The sequence below is a fragment of the Microtus oregoni genome, unplaced genomic scaffold (assembly GCF_018167655.1).
Source record: "Microtus oregoni isolate MIOR12 unplaced genomic scaffold, Mior012 000008F_ref0000371, whole genome shotgun sequence".
Classification (NCBI taxonomy): Eukaryota; Metazoa; Chordata; class Mammalia; order Rodentia; family Cricetidae; genus Microtus; species Microtus oregoni.
The window spans coordinates 7,938,221-7,956,531 of NW_024543067.1; the positions used below are offsets into that span (position 1 = coordinate 7,938,221).

At 42.5% G+C, this 18,311-nt stretch overlaps 1 protein-coding gene across 2 annotated transcripts; it reads left to right on the forward strand.

Moving 5' to 3' along the window:
- The first annotated feature begins 864 nt into the window (after nt 1–864).
- Nucleotides 865–18,167, forward strand: Znf483 (zinc finger protein 483). Of its 2 annotated transcripts, none has more exons than XM_041657180.1 (6): nt 865–925; nt 3,374–3,912; nt 5,918–6,006; nt 8,624–8,750; nt 9,645–9,740; nt 11,867–18,167. In XM_041657180.1, the coding sequence occupies exons 2-6, from the start codon at nt 3,498–3,500 to the stop codon at nt 13,303–13,305; spliced, it is 2,166 nt and encodes a 721-aa protein (XP_041513114.1). In that variant the 5' UTR covers nt 865–925; nt 3,374–3,497; the 3' UTR covers nt 13,306–18,167. The 2 variants fall into 2 exon arrangements, with proteins under 2 accessions (XP_041513114.1, XP_041513115.1); XM_041657181.1 differs by having other exon boundaries at nt 925–1,448.
- Nucleotides 18,168–18,311: the final 144 nt, after the last annotated feature.

Genomic DNA, 18,311 nt, shown 5'->3' on the forward strand with positions numbered 1-18,311 from the left:
CTTGGGAAACCAGTCTTTGGGCGTGCCTCTGTGGGATTACCTCCATCGCCGATGGCCGTATTTGAGATGGGAAGACCAGGTGCTGAGGGTGGCACCATTCCCTGGACAGGGATCCTAGATTGTTTAAACGGAGAAAGGAACCTGAGGAGCAGCGTGCATCCAATGCTCTCCGCTTCCTGGTTGTGTTGCTATGTGACTAGCTCGTAATGCCTTGACTTCCGGGCCGTGAGGACCATACCTTAACTGTGAGCTGATAGAAACCCTTTTCCTCCTTAGTTGCTTTTGTCAAGGTATTTTATCACAGCCAGAGAAAAAGTAACCAGAGTTTTGAGCAGTTCTTCCTAAGGAGGGACATAATCTGTCTAACCATGGTGTAGGTGATGGACAGGGGATGAAGGGAAAAACCAAGATGCTATCGCAACAGTGCGGGCAAAGCATGCTTGGTGCTTTGCCTCGGATCATGGTGGCAGCTGTGGCAGTCAGAAGACTGCATTTGTGGAATTTATTTGCAGCGTTACTTACAGCTCGCATTGAATGCCTTGCTAATGCTTCCTCTGTGGATTTTTTCACTTTGGATTTATTTTAGTGAAAGGTGGTGACGGGAGAAGCTGAGGAAGATTTAAGGTTGCCGTGATACTGGGCCGTGATCTAAAAATCTAAGCGGGTTCTAGGCCTCTAAGCCTCTGGCGCAGCAATAATTTAGCAGCCAACCCCCCAGCCGCTTCTCAGTAACCATGCGCAACAGGCCAGATAAGAGCCTATGGAACGCACAGAAGTTTCTGAAATCAACGCCAGCGGACCCCGGGATTCGTAGTTCATAGCTTCTGCGCAGGCGCAGTGGCTCCCGCGGGCTTGCGTGCGCAGCTGCTGCGGACAAGGTTCTGAAAGCTTGTTGCGGTGCAGCTGGCTGCGGGTGCTGGTACAGGTATCGGTTTCCGCCGTTGGTTTTTGAAGCTGCGCGGGTTGCGGGCTCCGAGCGCGCACATCTTGGGCGGGTTAGGACCCAGAGCATCCCACGGACCTGGCGCTGCGCTGCAGCTACCGCTGCGGAGGCGTGCTCTTCTGCAGCACCGCGCCATCCCATCCTTCCATTCATTCCTCCCTTGCTCAGGGCTTGAAAACTTCGTTACCGTTGGTATTTTGAACTGGATAATTCCTTGGTTTGTTTCCTCGCGCGTGCGTGTGTTTGTGTGTGATCCTTTTGCTAGATGTTTAGCAGCGTCCCTGGCTGTATCCCTTAAGAAACCCCGGATCATCCTTCCTCCTGGATCTTAATAAACCAGAGCGTCTCCAGGCTTTGCCAGCTGACACCTGTGGGGCAAATTGCCGCTGCTTTTCTCTCTTGAGTTGAGAATCTTAACCTGCGTCACATTTTCACGGAGCTTCTAGTGAAGCAGCTGCGCATGTCTCAGTCACTGCGGAGACCCAGGTGTCCAAAGGGACGTCAGGTAACATGGTGGGCGCCAGATGGTTAGCAAAGAAGTAAATGACATCACTGTGTGGCGGGTCCTGAGGTGGGTAGTTAGTTAACGCTATGCTAATTGCAATAAGAGGCTCGTAATCTTGCCAAATAGTGGCACATCTCAGGCCATCTTTCCTTGATATAAGTGATCTGTACACTCCTGTCCTCACGGTGTCTATTCCCATATCTGTAAATGCACAGTCTTTTATGGAATGAATGAATAAATGCGTGCATGCATGCAGCACAGGCCAGGCTGTGTGCAAAGACCATTTGGGAATCAAAGGGAAGCGTCACAAGGTGGTGGGGTGGGGGGATGGAGGAGTAGAGGTGGGAGTTGGGGATGGTGGTTATGGGTCAACTGAGAAGAATCAGAGGTTTTGTTTTTTTATATGTTTTTTTGTGGAATTTCCCCCCCTTTTGGTGATGGGGGTCGTGTGTGTGTGTGTGTGTGTGTGTGTGTGTGTCTGTTTTCCTGAGGGTTGAAACCAGGACCTCCACATGCTAGGCAAGTATCCTACCACTGAGCAATATCTCCAGCCCTAGTTTTATTGTGTGTTTGTGGCTGTTTTGCCTGCATGTATGAATGCCCAGCGTGCATGTCAGAAGAGAGTGTGGGATCCCCTGACGCTGGAGTTACAGATGGTTGTGGGCTGCTATGTAGCTGCCAGGAATAGAATTGAACCTGGTTCCTCTGCGAAACAGAAACTGCTGTTCAGCCCTGAATCCCAAGAGTCATATTTTGAAGAATGAGTAAAGGATTAGTAAGACGGAGAAGGCAGCATTCCAAGGGAAGAGGGGGTGGAAAGCTCTGGTGTTAAGGATAAGAGAGTGTTGGTATTGGAGTATTTCTGTGTAGCTGCAAGTTGGGTCGGTCTGTAAGGTATCTAGGCAAATCTCTAGATGTTTCTGTGTGCCTTCTGCATTGAGCTTGGTCTTAGTGAACCCATGAGGGCTTCCAAGCAGGAAAATAACAGGGTCAGCTTCTGAGTATCAGGGAAATTCTCTGGCTGCAGTGTGAGAGTTGACTGAAGACAAACATACGTAGGAAAGTGGGCCCCAAGCCAAGAGCATTTGTCGCTCTTCAGAGGACCCAAGTTCTGTTCCCAACAGCCACGTGGCAGCTCACAACCTTTTGTAACTCCAACTCCAGGGGATCCAAGGCTTGCTTTTGACCTCTATGGGCACCAGACACATGCGTGGTACACATACATGCAGGCAGGAAAAGCACTCATACATATATAAGTATATCTAAAAATAAATGTTAAGATGAAGAGGGTCTGAGCTTGGTTATTTATTATGTGGAAAGTAAGACGGGGGAGGAAATTTGATAGTCATATATGAAATCAGGCTTCTGAGTTGAGCAGCTGCTAGGAAATTAGTGTTTGTTGAAAGGGCAGGACCTGTATTTAACCTGTGTTTGTGACTCAATCTCTTGGAACCAGGGGATCTTCCATTCATTTTGTTTGCAGGAGTTGTATTAGGTTTGAAGTACCTGTCTGCTTGCAGAGGATGTTTAATTATCTTTATTAAACCCTTCAGTTTTTAGTCTGTAAAGATTCTCCTTCTCTGGGGCTAGAGAGTTGGGTCAGAGGTTGAGAGCACCTGCTGCCCTCCCAGACATCCTGAGTTCAATTCCCAGCAACCACATGATGTCTCGCAACCATCTATAGTGAGATCTGGTGCTCTCTCCCGGCAAGCAGGCATACGTGCAGGGAGAAGAATGCTGTTAACAAAATAAATCTTAAAAAAAATTCTCCTGTTAATAGACTGGTTGGTTGGACACTTAGAGACTCTTGTGTCTCTTAAGTGACTAGGTATGGGGGGCGGGCGCATGCATTGGTGATAAAAGTCAGTCTTTTCAGAATTAACAATCTGTTTATGCATTTAATGTCTTTTGTTTCTTCTTGACAGTTCCTTCAAGACTCTAAATTGGATTCTGGAGACATTGGTAGTTTGCTGTGGGTAAATAGTACCTGTTGGCAGATCGTACATACTCAGATAGTCTACACGGGACTGGATTCCCGCTGGTGACACAATGCAGGCTTCAGTGGCCTCGAACATGCTGGCAGCTGCCTCCCCAGGCCCTCCAGCTCTGGCTTCACTTGAACAAAGCAGGGTCTCTGGAATGGATACTTCTAGGGCCCAAGAAAGGCTCTTAAGAGGATATGCTGATGACCTAGATTCTTTCAGGCAGAAGTTCAGGTGGTTTTGTTACTCACAAGAAGAAGGGCCCAGGAAAACCCTGAACCAGCTCTGGGACCTCTGCAAGCAGTGGCTGAGACCAGACGTTCACACCAAAGAGCAGATCTTAGAGCGGCTCGTGTTTGAGCAGTTCCTGAGGGTTTTGCCTGGAGAGATGAGGATTTGGGTGAATTCTCAGCATCCCAAGAGTAGTGTGGAGGTGGTGACCCTGGTAGAAGATTTGAACCAAACACTTGAAGAAAGGGAAGGTGAGAGTTGCAACTAGAAGTGGGTGGGGTGGTGGGACAAGAGGAATCCCCTAAGGTTTGAACTAAACCTCTCAAAGGAAGCAAAACTGTTAAGATTGAAAATGAAGAATTAAAATTATATATTCAAAGATAAGGGAGCATTTAAGGCAGTGGTTCTCAACCTGTGGGTCGAGACCCCTTTGTGGGTTACAACTCTTCCATAGGGACTGCATATCAGATATTTACATTATGATTCATAACAGTAGCAACATTACAGTTATGAAGTAGCAACAGAAATAATTGTATGGTTAGAGGTCATCACAAAAGAACTGTATTAAGGAGTTGCGGTGTTCGGAAGATTGAGAACCACTGATTAAAGGGAGACATTCTATTTTACAGATGACTGGCAATCAGGTCTGCATTTGAGTTCTTAGAGGCTCTAAGATTGAAAAATTAGCTTAGCATGCTGCGGTGATAAATCAGAGAGGAGTCAGGCAGCCCACATTTAGGCATCCCAGTTACCTGTGTGGCCACAAATTAAATTGGTGGCAGCAAACAGTCCTTCCTCCTAGCTAGTTAGAGCTCATGGTAGAATCCATTCTGTCCCTCACTGCTTCTCCAAAATCTTGACCTCTGTGTGGAGTCTCCTGCAGTGAAATCTATTGCGAGCAGCCATTTGCAAGGAAGAACAATTTTCTTAAACTGATCCTCTTATATGGTTTTATATAATTCTTAATCTCCCCCCAACTGTCTGGTCAATAAAACCACCTATAGTTCTTGTTATAAGGTGGTAGAGTATGATTGGGAGAAAGTCTTTCTCCTATTTGGACGTGAGTCATCATCTAGGGATGCTCAGTGTGTTTTGTCACTTCAGGCTCCTCATGGGGTCTTGACCCAGTGTCCCACCCCTAAGATCTCAATGAGCTTACCCAGAACCCCACCCTCTGCTCTTTCCCCTTTAGTGGAGTTCTCTTGCTTCTTAACTATGATCCTTATGAATCAACTGGAAATCCCAGAGGCACAGTTGGTCTTTTTAACTAGATTAGTGCCTTTGTTCAATAACCTAAGCTGTAAGTAAGAAATGTAAGTTCAATAAACGGCTGTAAGCAACGTTTGAGCAAGGCTGGTTTACCTTGATCCACCTTATACATTAGAAATATTTCAAATTATTACACAAAGTGTTTTACAGCTAAGGGCTTGTGGAAGGAAGGAACTAGGTTTTTGTGATGAAATAGTGGGGGAAAGCCTATTTTTATATAAAAAAAAATCTACCTCTGGTGGTTCTGTGTTTTAAAGAGAAGGAAAAATTGATTTCTGAACTCTCCTCCAGGGGTCCATGAAAACACTGTGATATTATGAAATAGATATTTGAGTTTTCATCTCCTCCTTGGCCTGCAGCCCCTATAACCCTGCCATTTCCCAAGTGACTAGAGCATTAAATGCCTTCTTATTAAAATAGTTGTCCTTTCCTCCTTGGTTCCTGATGTCAAGGTCAAAGGCAGTCACCTTGCCGTTTACCATAGACAACTTGTAGCCATGCCTGAACTTAATGGATGATATTCGCAGTGTCCAGAAGTGACCACACATGGAGGCTGATTTCCAGGGCAGCTGTAGAGGGATGGGAGTTCACAGCCCCCACCTCCAGAGAGCCGAGATGTTCACTAGTGATGGTATTAGTCATGCCTCTGTGATGATACTGTCTTACAGAAATCTGAACATACGGGGATTCCTGGAGGGTGCGATACCTGAAGAAGGCATGCAGGGAGTTTCTATCTGGGTGTTTCCAGGCTGGGACCAAGTTTAGGAGCTCTGAACGTTTTTCGATAGGCTTTGCCCTATGAAGCTTTTTCATCTGGTTATTCATTTCTGTTCTTTCTAATATCTTTGTTAAAAAAAAATAAGCAAATAAACTCTTCTGTGAGCCATGTTAGCAAATTAGTCCAACCCAAGCTACGGGGTTGTGGTGAGTTCAGATTGGGAACAGAGAATGGAGCTGAAAGACCAGATTGACTTTTCCCTTCCCCAGATCTTAGCACTCAAGATTCTGCCGTGTGCAAAGTGGAGGATTTGGGAGAAGAGGAGATGGTGGCTGTTCCTCCGAATGTGGAGCCACGTGTAAGTTTTCATTCTTCAGTGGAAACTGAGCTATTACTGAGGGACATAATGGTACAGAATCAACCAAAAGAACTTGTAGGTCACTGTTTACTTGCTGTTTATAATTTTGATGCTAGACAAAATTATTTAAGGCCAGTGAGATGGCTGGGTGTGTGAAGGCTCCTGTAGCCGAGACTGATGGACCTAAATTCTGTCCCAGTGTCTGTATGGTAGAAGGAGATAACCAGCTCCAGCAGGTTATTCTCTGATCCCCACAGACATTCTGTAGCATGCTTATGTGCCACCATCATCCCAAAATTATTTTGTGGGGGAGGGGGAAAGCATTTACTAAAACTCAAATGTTAACTCTTGGCAAAAGGAGTCAGGTAGAAACAGAATTTTATTTCCCTAACATAATAAAGAACATCTTCACCTGGGTAGATCAGGAGATTTAAAAAATAGAAGTAAAAGCAAAACACCGTAAGCAAAAGGATCGGTATTTCCTGAACACTGCAGTCAACCAAGTGAAGTCAGTGCTAAAGTGTGAGAGACAAAGTCATTTTACAACAGACAATGTTACTGTCCATTTGCAAAGCCTTGGGGGTCAACCAATTAAGACTAGAACTCATGGAGCAGCTGGGAAAAGCAACTGGTTATGGGTCAGTAAGTTTCCAGTACTAGTAATTACCAGTTAGGAAAAAAATTATAGTAACAAGTAATAGTTCTACAGTAGAGCAGAAATGAGGTTAAGAGTAGGTTTGCTTCCTGGTGCCTGGAACGTGTGAATATTTGCTTGAGGACAAAGCAGTCATTGCAAGTGTCATTAAGATACAGGTTTTAAGATGAAGAATGGGTGCTACTAAAATTGGAAAGATGGCTGGGCAGGGGCAGTGCACACATTTAACCAGACCAGCACTCAGGAGGCAGAGACAGGCAGATGTCTGAGTTCAAGGCAGCCAGGGAAACCCTGTTTTGAAATGTACAAGTAGTAATAATAAATAATATAGAAACAGAAAGATGGAGAGTTGATCCCAGATCTTATGGGTAGGTCCTAACAACTGTCACAAATGCCCTTATTAGAGAAGCAGAGGAAATGTGAACACAGAGTTGATTATAGAGAGAGGAAGGCAATTAGGAGTGACTGGGCCACAAGCCAGGGAAGGTCAAGGAATGCTAGCAGCCATGGGACACTGGAAGAGGCAAATGGACTCTTCCCCCAGAGGCTCAAGAGAATGCAGCTCCTTGATCTTCTATTTCTGGCCTCTGAAACTAAGAGAGAATGTGTTTCTGTTGTTTGAAGTCACAGGGCCTTGGTATTCGTTACAGGATAGGACATTGGCAAGCTGCTAAGCTGATAATCCAAGTACAAAGAGAGCCTGTTGTCTGCTCCCCTCCCACAGAGGATGCTATGCATCTATCGCATAGAAGATAGGTAGGGTGCGTCTGTATCCCAGAACTCAGAGCACTAAGTCAGGATGGCTGCTTTGAAGCCAGTGTGGTTTCCAAGCCAGTCTGAAAGGAAAAAAAGAAAGAAAGGGAAAAAAAGTGATTTTCACGAGTTAGTATCCTTGTTTGTGAATGTGACATACTTGTAGGCATGAGTATAGTACCAAACCAGATTCTTTTCGATTATATATTTTGAAATATTGCTTCAGGCTGGTTTGCCGGCGCACACCTGTAATCCAGTCCTAGAGATGCCTAAGCAGGCGGATCCTGTTGAGTTTGAGGCCAGCGCAGGCTCTGAGTAATAGCAAGCATCACTGCTTCACGTGACTGAAGCCTGTAACAGCTGCTGTTGAGTATTTAACTATTACCTGTACTTAGCTCATAGTCTACAGTTTTGAGGATGGGGGATGGCAGTTCAGACCCTAGTGTATGATTTTCCTTTTACTCTTAGGAATGAATGTTTTAGGGTTAACTTGATCAGAGTTAACAGTGTAGAGAAGTCTTGCACCGTCAATACTTAGATTCTCAAGTGGGAACGGTCAGGACTGTACAGTACCCTTGTTCGGTGTTTCTTATAATGCTTGTATGAACTCTGAACCTTGCTTTGAAGCTTTAAAAAAATTTCCAAGCCTGCCCTGGAGGGATTGCTTAGTGGTTAAGAGCTTAGCGGTTAAGAGCACTGACTGTATTTGCAAAGGACTCCAATTCAGTTCCTAGCTCCAACATGTCAGGTTACATCTGTCTTCCATTCCAATTTCAGAGATTCAGCACCCTCTCCTGACCTCTAGAAGCACAAGTCATGCACGCAGCATACATACATATAGGCAGAACATGCATGTTCATAAAAGAATAAATTCTTTGAAAAAAATTAAAAATTTACCAGGCCTGGTTGGGCATAGGCCTATAATTCCAGCTACTCTGGAAGCCGAGGCAGGAGGAACTCTAGTTCAGAATTTAAGTAACTTAGTGAGAAACTATCTCAAAATACAAAGTAAAAAAGGTTGAGGGTGTAGCTCAGTGACAGAGCACGTACCTAGCATGCACCAAGCCCTGAGTTCGGTTCCCAGCAAAACACATACACACAGAGACAACGTGGATGCATTCAGACCACTGATATCCTAACCACTTCTCTGAATCCTTAAGGTCTGTTGGGAACTAATACAATGCAAAGCTGCTGTGTTCGATCTTCTAGGAAGCAGTAACATTTGAGGATGTGTCTGTGAACTTTACCAGAGGGGAGTGGAAGATGCTGGAGCCGTCTCAGAGGGAGCTATATAAGGAAATGCTGCTGGAAAACTTAAGGAACCTAGAATTTTTGGGTAAGACATCTTCTCTTCGCAATCTAGCTTCTAAGAGGGTAGCTTCTTCAGCCCCTGTTAACCTATCTGAAAGATAAATGCCACATGACTGTTTTAACTGTATCTGCTGGGCATCCAGGACCTGGCATTACTATTCCTAAAAAAAGGAGCCTGAAAGTGTACTTTATGTGATATTTCCTCCTAAAATAAGTTGTTGCTTCATTGCATTGGAAATGTTGCAACATCATTTTGTTGTCCTCAGTGTTATGCCTTCCCCTCCTTCCTCGTTGGATTCCTCCTCTGTATTTGATGTGTTTGATGGCATCTTTATCTTCCTTAGAGAAACAGATTAAATATGAATGCTGGGTTGTAGTTACACTTTGTTTGTGTTTTAACAAATAAAGCTTGCTTGAAGATCAGAGTGCAGAGCTAAGCCACTAGAGGTTAGGCAGTGGTGGCTCACACCTTTAATCCTAGGCCTCGAGAGACAGAGGCAGAGGAATCTCTGTGAGTTCAAGGCCACCCTGGGCTACACAAGATTGAATCTGTCTAAAAGAGAAACAGAGCCCACACAAAGGTGATCCCAGCACTAGGGAGGTGCAGACAGGAGTGTTGTGACTGGGCAGAGAGAGGAATACAAGGCGGGACAGGTCTGAGGAGCACTGCTGTCTGAGGCTTGATGGAGACAAATGCAGTCTGGAGATGCAGTCTGAAGATAGGCTCGCCCATTCCGACTGAGTATTGGTAGAGGTAAGAACTCTCTAGTGGCTGGCCCCTCTGCTTCTCTGATCTTTAGCACTAACCCCTTTATCTGCCTCTGGGTTTTTATTATTAATAACAATTAGAATCTGTGCAACACTGGGTCATCTTTGTTCTATGTGTAAACAATCATTTTCTGGCCTTTTCTCTGAGCAGGCTCTCCAGTTTCCAACTTTGATTTGATTTCCCAGCTGAAGTGGGTTAAGTTGCCAAGGGTACTGGAAAAAGAAATCTCAAAAGACCCCAGACCAGGTGAGTTCGTAAAAGGTAAGAAAGAAATAAAAACCATGGGGAACAAAAAAAACCTTTGAAATGCTGGGTGGATCTCAGGCTAGAATACCAAGCTGACTGATTAGAAGAGAGCCTTCATCTTCCTGGAATGCTCATTTTAGTGGGGACACTGTTGGTTTGGGTCCTCCAAAAAGATGTGACTCCCCAAAGTGGAGATGTTTGAGAGAAATCAAGTGAAGAAAAATGGAAAAGGAATTTGGATTACCGTGAGAGCGCAGTGCAGGTGTAACCTCTGAGTGAGGAGAACGGAAGGAGGTGGGGAGAAAGGATTTGAAGCTGAAGATGGTTTGCAAATTTAGGCAAGGCCAAAGAGGAGGCCCTGGGCAACAGTAGCATGAGAGGGTTCCGTACCTCACGGAAATGGTCCTGGAGTGGCTGTGTGCATCATCATTGACAGTGAGAGGTGTGTGACGGGGCAGCAGGCAGTCTCCCTGCAGCAGATCTGAGAAGCTCATTACTATGGACACTTAAAAGACCAATTAGCATACAAGGGCATTAGTCACATAGTGTAGGCCATAAGAATGGCATATAAAAAGAATTGTGGGAGTTTCTGGGATTACAGACCAGACTCACAATGCGCATTTTAGAATTCATTTTTTACTTTAATGATGCAGAATGAGGCATATCCAGTAGGAATTATACTTGACTCACAGTGTGTGATCTGATCACTCTTTTGCAAGGCTGAGTAGCAGCATCGCTCAGCACAGTCGTGATTATGTAACCTCATGCTTAAAAGCCCCAGAGCATGTTGGGTGTGTTGAATACATTTTTACGTAGGGTGTTTTCAGCTTACCATGGCTTTACTAAGACATAATTCGATTGTAAATCAAGGAGCATCTATATAAGGGAACAATAACTTAATTAGTATTTGAACTTAATCTTGAAAGGTAAGTGGGAATTCAAGCAGTCAACATGTATAATAATTCCATTTTTTTTTTTTTTTTGATTTTCGAGACAGGGTTTCTCTGTAGTTTTTGGTGCCTGTCCTGGAACTAGCTCTTGTAGACCAGGCTGGCCTCGAACTCACAGAGATCCGCCTCCCTCTGCCTCCCGAGTGCTGGGATTAAAGGCGTGTGCCACCACCGCCCGGCTAATAATTCCATTTTTTGTGAGTAAAATGCTCATATGTCTAAATGTACAGCTTAAATATTTATGGATTTTTAACATCTAGAAACATTAATGTTAATATATATATTAGTTTTTATTAAGTTACTCTTCAAGGGATTAGGTTTTTCCTTTATCTTTCTCTGTATCTTCCTAAAATTTAAAAATAACTATCTAATATGTTGAATATAAAGATGCCATTACATATATTAGTACCTTTAGTTTTAAAAAATTTGAATTTTCTGAAGAATTTATTTTAATCAGCCTTGTAAATGAAGGCAGAGCTTTTCTGTCCCAACCACCGAGTCCCAAATATTCACACAAAAGCTTCTATTAATTACAAATTGTTTGACCTGTAGCTCAGTTTTCTGGCCTTCACAAACACAGCATGCGTGTAGTGCACAGACATACATGCAGGCAGAACACTCGTACAAAATAAAAATAAAAAGAATTTAAAATCTAGCTTCTACTGCTTACAATGTATGTGACTCTGAGCAAACTTCTGACACTGTGTGCCCCATTGCGAATGTCCATAAAGTACAATACAAGATGTACTTCATTGGGTTGTTGTGACGAGACAGTAAAACCATGCAAGTGAGGTCCTTATTGTGGAGCCGGACATTTGGGAAGGACATGAAGATAAAGTTTGGGTATGGAGAATAAGTAGAAATAGATTCGACTGTGGTACAGAAATTGGAAAGAAGAGTGAAAACCTGCAACCTTCCTCACATGAAGCACAAGCTTTTCTTTTCCCACAGTATTTTCCCTGGCCTCTATGTTCATCTTGCTTTCCTGTATCGCTTATCTCTTGCCTATTTTATAAAGCTGTAATTGATAGCTATCTAAGCCATATCTCTTTTTTACTATAAACTGTTTGGTGTTTAGCTCGTCTCTTAAAAGTATTACTGTGTTCCTAGGTCAGCCCTAAATATAGCAGCTACCTTTATTGCAAATGGAAATACTTGCTTTGTTATCTCTTTTAGAGGGTGAGTCTAGACGTGAATTGGATGCTTTTCTGGAAGACCTCACTTTAGAGAAGACAATAGACTACTGCTTTAGTGATAATGGTTATGGCTTGAAGGCAGAATTCCAGAAACGATATGGCAAGTCCAAAAAAGATCATAGCAAGCAGAGTAGCCATCAGAGTAAAGATTCTGACTCAAAAAAGACTCCCTCTGGAAAGAATTTGAAACAAGCTTCAGACGCAGCTAAACATCGAGGAACCTACTTAACAAAGAAGTCTCATGGGTCCAAGGAAGGGAAGAAGTCCTTCACCTTCCACTCAGATCTTGTGACCCGCAAAGAACACGGTACAGAAAAGTCACGGAAATGCAGCGGAAGCGAGAAAGGCTTGGTTTACTCTTCATCTCATACCAAACATAAGAGACAGCCGAGAATTGGCTCGTTGAGCAAGACCTACAAGTGTAGTAAGTGTGGCGTAGCCTTCACTCCAAACTCATGGTATCATAGTAAAAGCTCACAATGTGAAAAATGCCAGAAGAATTTATTTCAAGGGGAAACGTCAAATAAAGACAAAGGGCCTGCACCTGAAGAGCCCAGTAAGTGCAGGAAATGTGGGAAAGCCCTTGGCAATAGTTCACAACGCTCCATGTGCACTGAATGTAGAGAAGCTCACAAACCTCGGCCATCTAAATCCCATAAAAAACGAGACGAGAAAGGAAAGCGGTACAAGTGTGATGAATGTGGAAAATACTTTGTTGGTTTACAAGTTCTCGAGATTCATCAAAGGATCCACACAGGAGAAAAGCCCTATGTATGTAAACACTGTGGGAGATCCTTCAATGACAACTCGTCATTTTTTCAACACCAGAGAATCCACACCGGAGAGAAACCATACACGTGTAAGGAGTGCGGGAAATCCTTCACGCTTAGCTCCTCTCTTTCAAAACATCAGAGGATACACACCGGAGAGAAGCCCTACAAATGTAAGGAGTGTGGAAAAGCCTTCAGACAGAATTCTTGCCTTACTCGACATCAGAGAATCCACACTGGCGAGAAACCATATGTGTGCAAGGATTGCGGCTCATCCTTTAGCCTTTTTAGTACTATCCTCTATCATCAAAGACTTCACGCAGGAGAAAAACCCTACAAATGTACCCACTGCGATAAGGCCTTCCCTACTCACTCCCGCCTCGGCCGCCATTTGAGATGTCACACCGGTGAAAAGCCATACAAATGTAAAGAGTGTGGGAAGACATTCAGACAGAGCTCATCTCTTAATTTGCATCTCCGAAGTCATACCGGAGAGAAGCCCTACAAATGTGATTTCTGTGGCGCCGCCTTTACTAGGAGCACAATCCTCGTTGAACATCTGAAAACACATACAAAACATGAATGTAAAAAATGTGGTAAGAAATGTAAAAGTCGGGCAGCCAGTCTTAAACATTGCTGTACTGAGTAATTCTGGGAATGTAGTATGTGGGGGGAGGGGGGAGGCTAGTTCCGGTTGTGATCTTATTTAAAACCTTGTCATGTAAACTGCCCACAGCATTGATTAGAAGCTTCAGCTTCAGTGGGTTGGTTCACAACTAGGAGTAGCCTTCTTCCCCTTTGGTCCCTCTTCTTGAGGGTGGCCAGTTTTGATTAGAGCTGATAAAATTATATTGACCTGAAGAAAGCATGTGAACTGAACTAATTCTGACAAGGCAAACTTCGAAAGACTCTTTTCTTCACGGATGTCTCTCCTTGGCTTCCTTCCACAGCATACAGTAGAATGGAAAAGAACTTAACAACCTAGGCTCTATCCCAGTTTGCCAACCAGCCACTGTGTTGCCTAAAGAAGTCACTTAGACCTTCTGAGTCTTCGTTTCTTTACCAGTAGAGTGAAGAGATGGTATTAATGATGGCTAAGTTTTCTTTTTATCTGATATTCTGATACTGCAGAAAATAACTTGAACATGTTTGGTTCATTGGACTCATCATGTCTGGTAGACACTCTCTCACAGGGTGGTGTACTTCTAGATTGGTGAGAATGTGGAGTGTTTGATGTAGGGTCCCTCGAATGTGATAGAACGATTCAGGGAAGCTCAGCGAAGTTTGCTTTCAGGGAATGTTCGAATTTGCACAAATCACCCCAGTCTGCTTATCTTTTGAGTTTTGCCTCGGTGGATTGGAAATTCAGAGAGCTTGCACCTGAGCCAGCTCCACCATGAAAGTAATGGTCTGAAGAGAAAAACCAGAAACAATTGTTTTGGTTGGATATTTCCCCCTGCAGCGAGCACAGCCTCCTGCACCACAGTGTTTAAGAATTCTGTACGCAAAAGTCACAAGATGGTAGATTGGATCAGGTTGGGTCCTTAGACATGTTTTAGTTGGTTTGTAGGATGGGGCATGTATGTACATACACAGATTTTACTCTTTAGAAATAAGGAGTTTTGCATTTTAAGGGAAGCAGAGTTTGTCTTTCAAAATGCATAGGAGCTGACCACATTAGCCTATGTCCATGGACTACTCAGCTGTCCCAGGTGTGGTTGCCAGTTGAAATGCCAGGTTTCTCTTATACCTGGCTTTCCTACTGCAGCCTTGTGGTATTTTTTTACTCTGTCATTTAGATAATACATACACTAAAATCTCAAGGGAGACCCCCCCCAATTGAGAACAAGTAAAAGTCAGGAAAAGAACTCAGAAGTAAGTTCTACTTGACACTTTTTTTTGTAAAGTGAGACTTCATGGAAGGGACTATATGAGTATTGATGAGCCGATGGAATCTTAACTTCTGAGGAAGGAAATCAAGACTCTGAATGAGTTAGTTTGGGTCTTGGGACTTGATTGTGGTATAGAAGTTGAAATTTGAGGCAATTCCTAGAGCGAGAACTAAACCAGAGCTCTGGTTTTTCGGGTAAAAGGATCTGCAGTGCTGATCCGAGACTCAGGGATATCTGCGATGTGCTTAGGTTTGAAGTGCTACCTCTGCGTGTAAGGTTTTTGGTTTCTTGTGGGTGGCTCCTCCCTCCTTATCCCAAGTCGAAAAGAAAATCAGACATTATTTTGTGATAAATTGATCAGTATAGCTGTTACCAAATGGACCAAGTAAACACATTCCTGACATCAAAGGAATTTGGCTTTTAAGAACCATATAAGATATGCGCTTAACAATTTTCAGAAATGATACATTTTATTGAAAAAAATTAATACATAAAAACAACTCTTGAGAAAGAGATCTCTTCCAGTGTGTTCTAGGGAATTTCACAAGAAGCTATTTTTATCCCAACCTCAGTTGGGGATTAGAAACAAAACTTTTTTTTTACAACTTCATTAAAATATGGAACACATATGCTTAAAATCAAGATGTGCAATCCAGTGAGCTTTCTTCAGTTCTACTGAAGTGCACATTTGTTACCATAATCCATTGTTCAGAACATCACGCTAATAAGAGTACCTGTTGGATCCATCCATTTATACATAATTCCCACTCTCATCTCGGACCCCAGGTAACTACTAAGCTGCCTTTATTTAGTGTGTGTATTTACGGATGGCCTTTTCTAGTCATTTTATATTGATTGGTCTTTGTTTCCCGTTGACATCGCATTTTTAAGTTTATGCATGTTATAGCCTATGTGATTTCTTTCTGTTAAAATGTTATTTGCTGGTTGTTTGTTGTTAGATTTGATAGTCTATCACGTGGATACTTCATCCATTACCTGTGAGAACATATTCTCTTCTTTCTCCTTAGGCAGCTGGCTGCTAGGAACAACACTGTGAACATAGGGTGAAAGTTGGTGTAGACATTAATGTTGATTGTTTTTCTTGGTAGACATCTATAGGTAGAGTTTCTGTAAAAACTTTAAAAATGTAAATTTCTGTTTAACTTCTTAGGAAATTACCAAATTGTTTTCCAGTGTGACTGCGTCATTTTAAATTCTGGCCAGTCATATGTGAATGTTCCGTTTTCTTTCCTTCTGTGCTCAATCTTTAAAAACTCTTCATCATCCTGGTGAAGTGGCATTTCCATATGCTTTTAGCTTGCATTTCCTGACGACTAATGTCACCATGTGCCCATTCCTCAGCCTTTCACGTGTCTCTGAGTTCTTCAAATGCCTTAGCTATTCAAAAGTCAGGATGGTTGAGTTATAACAAGTTCTTCATCGACATACATCCCTTTTCCAGCATGACCTTCATCTACATACGGTCCCTTCTCCAGCATGAACTTTCTATCACCGTGTACTAGAAGGAAACTATAAACCCCACTGCAGAATGTTTATCAACAACTAATATTTTAGCCTGAAAGGCATTCAATCTGGCCTAGCACCCACATACTCAAATCTGTTTTTAGATGGTCAGGTCATCTAAAGGCTTTAAGTTGATAATTATGACTCCTCATAGCATTGCTTTTTAAAGCTTTACTTGGCATTTCTGTTTATAGAGATAAGTATTTTCATCAACTCCATGACACATTTTAAAACAAAGTCCTTGTTCTTTAGAACGACTTATAGTGAGTTTCTATATAGAAATTTCTTTTGAGCACAGGATAGGGCAAAGCCCCTGTCCGTAAATTTGCTTTATTCTTTTTACTTTAGAATTGCTTCTGATGTAAACTAGGCATACCGTAAAGTGAACCATCCTGATGTTTCCGGTTGAGTGATCTGTGTTGCACATTTGCAGTTGACCTTCATCCCCAGCGCTTTTGCATCCTCCCACACTCAACTCACTGAGCGTGTATTGTCTGTCTGCTTTTCTCCCAAGCTCCTGGTCCTCACAATTCTACTTCCTTTACACATCTGGCTCTTGTTAGTCCCTGACATAAGTAATGACGCAGTGTGTGTTTTTGTGTGTCTGCGTTATCTCACTCGGCATGTCATATTTGCAGGCATTCAAGGAAATTTTCCGCTTGATTTGCTAGCACAGAATATCTTAAACTCTTACATCATCCAGTTACTATTGATAAAAAAGAACACAATGTCGTTACATGTGCTCGGTCTCGTTGGCTCCATAACCTAGTCACCTGCATGTGCGTACTGAAACACTTGAGCAGATGTCTGCTTTCAAAAGCTGAGTAAGAACACTTACAGCTCAAATCAGACCCGGAAATGAAGCAACGAGGCAGAAGCTATCTCTTGCCTGAAAATGATGACCTACCTGGTCTTTCAACTCAGCTACAATTTCATCTTCTTGAGAGAAACTAATCTTTCTGCTTAGCTGACATTCCCTAACAGATGAAAAAAAAAACATGTTTAATAAATCAGAAGTTTGAGATCTGAGGCAATGAATTGGCTTCTCTTTGAAAATTTTGGTGTTCTTTGAGACAATACAATCAAAGTTTTCCTTGGTCAGTGTCTTACACGGATCATTTAAAACGAAAAAATACTTGAAATTTTTCAAATTTTCAGTCACTTGATTTTTGATAATAGAAATGTATATATTCTGTGAGAAATATGTAATTTGCTCATGTTTACCCTGAGCAAAATTGTTAAATGGTGTAGTGTTTTCTGTTTCTGTGGATATTTTTCAAGCTGTCTTTTTTTTTTCCAAAGTTTTTGAGTGAATTATAGTAGTTGGCTTTACTTTTTTTCAAGCTGTCATTTTTTTCCCCAAAGTTTTTGAGTGAATTATAGTAGTTGGCTTTACTTTTATCTACCCATAGTTCTAGTTTTTGCACGTGTGTGCATGTGCAAGAGCCAAGCTACTTTATAACTGACACACTTAGAATCTGAAACGTGTTAAAATGTTGTTAAAGGGATTTTGGTTAGAAATTTAGTTTATTTAGCTGGTTTTGTGAATTGTTTTTTACTAAGTTGAAAAGAGATATAGATCTGGAATATCGTCTTCAGTATTGCCTACTGTGTTATCTTTAATACTTGAACTCGCTAGCTTTTGTGTCTGCTGCTGCCGCTGTAAATGCGACTGACCTTTGCCAGTGACCACGCACTGGGCCTTCTTTTAGTCCCCTTTCCCTCCTGTGCCACTTACAGTAAGAGCTTCTGTGTCTGCACTGAATTCTGCCTTAGAAATTTGCCTTTAACTAGACTTGAGCTATTTTTCCATGTATTTTTACCTAGAGAGTAATCACAATTCCAGTGAGAAGCACCTTGGTTTGTGGCTATGAATTATACACGTAATGCTCAAACTCGTGCTATCTGCATAATGCATTATGATAGTCCATCTGTACAGAGACAGCTATCATCTGTTTTATCAATGCTGCCTAGGTTGGTGACGTACTTGTGTGTCACTGAAAAACGCATGCTCCTCTGCCCTGCTAACAGCATCCTGTACGGTGCAGTAAAGTGAATCATAGTTCTACTAAATAAAGTTGTATTTAATACAGAATAATCCTGCTTTGGGTTTTGTTTGTCTGTTTGTTTGCTTAGTTGGTTGGTTGGTTGATTGGTTTTGTTTTTTTTTTCCCTGAGACAGAGTTTCTCTGAATAACTGCCCTGGTTGTGTGGGAACTTTCTCTGTAGACTAGGCTGT

Bases quoted from the DNA above. Each gene is read 5' to 3' on its own strand.
- Znf483 (XM_041657180.1), top strand. From the start codon at position 3,498: ATGCAGGCTTCAGTGGCCTCGAACATGCTGGCAGCTGCCTCCCCAGGC. The intron at 8,751-9,644 runs GTAAGACATCTT...TTCTCTGAGCAG, and splicing joins AAGGAACCTAGAATTTTTGG to GCTCTCCAGTTTCCAACTTT. The intron at 9,741-11,866 runs GTGAGTTCGTAA...TATCTCTTTTAG, and splicing joins CTCAAAAGACCCCAGACCAG to AGGGTGAGTCTAGACGTGAA.